The 6,000-nt window shown below is 50.5% G+C and overlaps 1 protein-coding gene across 1 annotated transcript in view; it reads left to right on the forward strand.

Annotated features, from left to right (window-relative positions):
* The window catches only part of DPP6 (dipeptidyl peptidase like 6), a 517,278-nt gene extending 512,693 nt beyond the window's left edge, over nucleotides 1-4,585 (forward strand). The window contains exons 24-26 of the mRNA XM_058533884.1: nucleotides 157-229; nucleotides 331-404; nucleotides 2,688-4,585. Coding sequence (XP_058389867.1) covers nucleotides 157-229; nucleotides 331-404; nucleotides 2,688-2,834 — 294 coding nt within the window. The 3' untranslated portion in view covers nucleotides 2,835-4,585. The remainder of the gene's footprint in view (nucleotides 1-156; nucleotides 230-330; nucleotides 405-2,687) is intronic.
* Nucleotides 4,586-6,000: the final 1,415 nt, after the last annotated feature.

Consider the following 6,000-nt stretch of genomic DNA (forward strand, 5'->3'; position numbering starts at 1 on the left):
GTGCTGTGCATTCATGGCAGATATAAACCATCCCAGTTCTCCTGGAACTTCCTGTTTGCAAAACACTGCACCCACCTTCTCAGTCAGGTTTCCAGTAAGAAGACCTTGCTCTGCACATGGCCTGCTAACTCTCTCCTCTTGCCCCTGCCCGCGCAGATGACCAAGGTGGCCCACCGAGTGTCAGCGCTGGAGGAACAGCAGTTTCTGATCATTCACGCAACCGCCGATGGTGAGGACTAAGGGCATCCATTCACCACGTGTCTGCTGAAAGGTTCACCCTTGCTGGTGTTATGGGTTTTGACAAACACTTTCCTCTTTTTTTTGTAACAGAAAAAATCCATTTCCAGCACACCGCAGAACTCATCACACAGCTAATTAAGGGAAAGGCTAATTACAGCTTACAGGTACGGTATATGCCCGTGCACTCTGTTTCACACTTGGAGAGAGACAGTCCTTTCATGGAGAAGGCGCTGACTGTGTTCAGTACACCCCATCTCCGCAGCACACCTGTGTGACGGCTATGGGAGATGGGTGGGGGCACGTTGGATCAGACAAATTAGCACGTGCTTACTTCTACGAATTAGCGATAGCTCGGTTCTGCACTTGGGCTGTGTTTAAACCCCTTTAGAGCTCCACCACCACCACCCACTCCCACCTCCACTCCGAGCAATGAGCAAGACCACGCCAGCCACCACACCACCCTACAGTGAGGTGCTGGTGTCCTTGGCGTGTGAAGATGGGGCTCTGGTCCCAGTGCTGGTGAGAGTGGTGTTAGTGGGTCCTGAGCTCCTCTCACTAACCTCCTCCTGGACACCACCACACATTTACAGATACTGGCAGGATGGTCCAGAATCATCTGTGGCTAAACAGTAGTTAGGGAGAACTACCCTTCCTGAGAACCAAACTCACGCCCTCGTCCTTGTTGACATCAGTACTGACTCAACAGCTCAAGTCTAGGCTCCTTGCAGTGATGCACAATGCTGCTTCTGGAAACTTCTTCCATTTCCTTCCTGACCTCTGGTTTCTTTGGTAAAACAGTTATGACTCTGATGGTTATTTGAGGTCCAGAGATAAGTGAGAGATTTCCTCAGCCAAGCACACTGTCTCCCTCAGAGAGCACCAGCCCTGGACTGACCACGGCCTGCCTCTGTCTCCCAGCTCCTGGCCTTCCTGCATCACTGTCTTGCAGAGGGTCATGTGTGGCCTGGGCCCGTCAGGGAGAGCTTCCTGCAAAGAAGGGAGTTTGGCTCAGGTGTTGATGAATAGGGCAGGAAGGATGGAGTTAATGTTACATTTGAGCTTCCCTCTGAAAATGTTTGGATCATAGTAAGCTTGACAGCTGTCATGGCATTGTGAAATACATTTGGCACACACGGTGCAGCTGTGGCAGGTGAAAAGGTAGCTCTCTGTGTGCTAACATGGACCACTCCCCGAGACGTAGGCTAAGTTAAATCAGCAAGGCGCACAGCGACTGCTTCAACGGATACTCAGTGAATTTGTCACAATGATCAACTCCAGATCAGGGCACCGGGGGAGGGACCCCAGGCAGGAGGAGATGTACTTCCTGCTCTATATCCTTTTGTACTGTTTGGTGTTTAATGTACATGTACTAACTCAATGATATCATTAATAAACACTCTTAAAGTGAGTCCCATCTTCCAAAGACGTAAAAGGAAGACAGAGGTCAAAATGCAGGTGGCAGCCTGGTGTCACGGAAAGAACATGGGCTTCCAGGTCATTAGACTTGGCTTGGAACCCCTGCTGGGATAGGTCCCTTTGTGTGGAAATAGCGCAGCACCCCTAGGGTACAGGGGGTGTCATTACATTTGGTAATAGAGTATTTAGCTACCATCTTTTTAGCACTGCCTATGTCCCAAGCCTTGTTCTAAGTGATTTATAGGTATTATAATATCATTTAATTCTCACAAAACTTCATGAGCTAGATTCTATGATGATGATCATCTCCACTTGACACAACTGGAAACTGAGGCCCAGGAAAGTTACCTGTCCACGGCCACACCAGGGAGCCAAACACAGGTGACGAGGCCCCAGAGAAACACATCTACAGGATTTGGCATGTGAGCGGGCAGTTTCCCACACTCGTGAGGGTTATAGAGATAGTGTAGAATATTTTCCATTTTAGGGGGGAGTCCTGATCCCTGGAGACTTGGGCTGCTGCCTCTGTGGTCCCCGAGCGTGTATCTGTGCTGCAGATTCAAACAAACGGATTGAGACTGTGCAGAGGCTGTTGAACAAAGTGTTTTTTAGTTTAGTCAATCGATTCTCTGAGTGCCCACTGCGCCTGGCAAAGCCTCCAGGAGAAAAAGGCACTCATGCCAGCACTGAAATGGTTCAGGAAATGCATTTCACAGGTTACATTCTGACCCGCGTTGGCCCGGGCCGTGGTGGGCTCCATATCTTAGGTGCATCCCAGTCCCACTGGTTGAATTCTGACCTTTGTGGGCCTGGATGTGGTGGGCTCCCTATCTCACGTGCATCCCATCCCACTGGTTGAATTCTGCATTCTGGCCGTGGTGGGCTCCCTATCTCACGTGCATCCCAGTCCCACTGGTTGAATTCTGACCTGTGTGGGCCTAGGCCATGGTGGGCTCCATATCTCGTGTGCACCCCCGGTCCCACCAGGAGGGCCAACTGGGGTACCTGACTCCTCTGTGCCTTCCTTGCAGATTTACCCAGACGAAAGCCATTACTTTAGCAGCACCTCCCTCAAACAGCACCTCTACCGCTCCATCATCAACTTCTTCGTGGAATGCTTCAGGATCCAGGACAAACTCCCGACAGCCACAGCGAAAGAGGAGGAGGAGGAGGACTGACCACGAGCCGGCCCTAAGCACAACGTAGCTCTTCCTAGAACGGTGTACCACTGGGAACCCCTGCCTCCCTCTCCCGCAGAGGGCTGGGGTGGGGGCACGAAGTGTTATCATTCCATAGCATGTGTGTCTCGGGTCCTGAAGGCAGTTCTGCTTCCAAAACAAGCTCCTTCCCGGGTGGAGATGTGTCGTCGCTCACGAGGGCTTCCGCGGAGCCTGGAACCATCGCAGCATCGCCGCCCCCTGGCCCCAGAGTGACTAGTGCATCCCACGGCCCCTCCCCAAGGAACAGCGTGAAGGAAGGATGGCAGTGAAGAAACTGGCCCTTAAATTGAAGCTGTTGAGCAGTAGCATTAAGACCCACCCTCTGGTAGAGGGCCACGTCCACATTAGCAGCATCGCATCCTGTCTGATATAACCACGCCATGGAACAACTATAGCACAATTATTTTAACAGTACTTGTTCATAGATCGGCTTGCTCCTTTCTGTAATTAGGAGATTCCACATTTAAGGGGCTGTACAAAATGTTACTGTAACTCTGCTAATGGTTAACCTTATGGAATTAATTCGTATTTTTCTATGGTTTTTACCTGACACTGTCTCTGGTCATGGGGTTGTTTGCTGTGCTGTTTTTTCCTTTGTTTTGCTTTGTTTTCTTCAGTCAATGTGCAGGCTTTGCTCTTGTTTGAATGAAGAAACAGATCAGAAGTAACTAACCGCTCTCTCCTCAAGGTGGTCTTCAGACTCTGCGGAGACAATTCAAAACACTGAGGGGAAAAAACATCCAATACGATTCACTAAAAAAAAAATCCTAAATAAAACCTCTCTCCCACCCAGCTGCATCAGGGTTTGGCTTAGATTCGCATTGTCCGTTTACATATGTCCTTCAACCCATCCTCTTCCTCCTTGATGAGTTGTCAAGTCTTTCAGATGATGTTTGGTTACAAAACATAAAAAGACAAAGCGTTGACTCCACCCCCAGGTCTGTCACACGTGCTTGGGTGACAGGAAGCCTTGAGGAAAGTGTGGGCATGTGCTGGTGTCGCCTCCCGTCCTGGCGATGGCTCGGTGCCCTCCCTGCCACGTGCAGGTGGCCACGTCAATGCTCCACACTAGCCTGTAAGAGTCCCTCTGACTGAATGTGCAGCAGCGTCCCTAGTGTCTATTTCCTTCTGTTGTATGTAAGGACAGGAATGTGAGTCAGGAACGGTGCCGCTGTCCCTGCCCACCACCCCCCCCCCCCCGTTCCATTTGCATGCCGACACTCTGGCTGATCTGTGCTCTCGGGCAGTGCTAGTTCGAAATATATCGATTACCATCTTTTCCTCTGGAGCTTGTTGACAACCTGAATGTCGGTACTGATTTCTCCAGCTTCCGGTCCTGCTGGGGGCTCCTTGACGTCTTGTCAGCAGAGAAAATACGTCCGTGTCTCTTTTTGGGATTTGGGGGTTTTGGTTTCATCCACACGAGTTTTGAACGTCCGTTGTAGTTAGTTTGCTCAGAAGATCTCCATCACAGGATTTCTTTAGGGTGATCCGTCCCCGTTGGTGAGAAGGATCAACATGCTGACCCACAGGACCACTCTGAATGCTACATGATCATGCTTCTGCTATTTCAGTGGCCTTGACTGACTGCAAAGCCAACTAGGTCTGAGGGGAAGCCAGCTCTGGCCACAGTCTGTAGGAGGGAAGTGAGAATGTGGCATGGTAGTGTTTGTTCATCCATGGAATAAAACATTATTTTACCACTCGGATAGCTCTTTTCTTGCTTATCCTCCACCATCTCAGCTTAGAGAGGGTGCGAAACTTCAAGAAGTTTTTTTAAAGCCCTCACTGGGCCCTAAGCAAGATTGATGCATGTCCTCAAGAGCCTGGTGTGCATCAGATAAAACCTGCATCCATGGTAGCAGCAGGATTGATGGTAAGAAGGATAGGACTGATCAAATATATCAAAGTCCCAATCAATCAGAGAAAATGGGTCTGAGTTGCATCTTGAAAGCTTTAGAGTGAAGACATGGAGATATTCCTACACTAAAAGGAAACTGGCTTTCAGCTGAGGTCATAGCATTGCCCCCTAGAACACTTTAGAAAAACCTCCATTTGCTGGAAATTCATTCATTGATTTGTTGTTGTTGTTAATTCAGTAAGTCTAGTATAAACGTAGCCCAGCCTGAAAGCAGAGGCATTGATCAAGTAAACCCTTCCAAACCCCTGCACAACTGCTGCCTCAGAGAAGCTAGAGTTTAGTCCAGTCACCCCAGCTGAGTCAGCTGAATCTTGTCACCATCTTGACCAAGAGTCAAGAACAGAAGGAGATAAAACAAAATAAGCCAGAAGCAGCAGAGGCCATCCAGGCTTGACCTGCTCACGTCTCCAACCCAGCGTCACCGTGGGCCCTCTTGCGGCTCCACCAGGAGGGAAGCCAGCGCCTGCACCCACCTCCCATTGCGGGGTCCACTCCTCCTGGAGCGGGGGAGTGGATGGTTTACACAAAAGGTATATTTCCCGCTTTTGAAAACACTGGGTATAAGATGAAAGGATAAGACAGGCCCTGAGAACAGACATTGGCCCTAATCGCTGGGACCACTCCAGCTTCCCCCGAGGGAAGCAGAAATGGGTCAACTCCAGACGGCCTCGGAGGAAGCCGCTGTGGGCGAGCCAGGGCCCCTGCAGCTGTGTGGCCGCAAACCTGCCCAGAACGACCCTGTGTGTTGGAGTTGGAGGTGTGTGACACGTTTGAGTATTGTTTTTTATTTCAGGTTTGAATTAGTTTGACAAATGTTTTGATGACATTTCAGCACGTAGCTGTGGATCTCCTGAGCGCCACTCAGAGCCTCAGAGCCCAGCGCAGGAGCACAGTGCTCGCATGGACGTTCCTCTGTGGCATCTCCTAGGACGTGGGCTGCCACGTGCACAGCGGTGCACGTGTGGGGGCCTCTGTCCCCACTGGCCTGGATCATGTCCCTCCCTCTCCTGCCTGACCCTACAGTCCCAGAGCGATGATTTCACGAATGATTGATTGCCTTCCAGAACCCCTGTTAAAAACCCCACAGTCACAACAGAGGCTAGGAGGACATTTCAGAGACTCCCTTGGCCCCCTCCACTAGCACACAGTGTGAGTTCTTAGGGCAATCACAAGAGGAAAGAACAGGAAGCCTGGCGAGAGACT

Source organism: Diceros bicornis, chromosome 3 (genome assembly GCF_020826845.1).
Source record: "Diceros bicornis minor isolate mBicDic1 chromosome 3, mDicBic1.mat.cur, whole genome shotgun sequence".
NCBI classification, from domain to species: domain Eukaryota; kingdom Metazoa; phylum Chordata; class Mammalia; order Perissodactyla; family Rhinocerotidae; genus Diceros; species Diceros bicornis.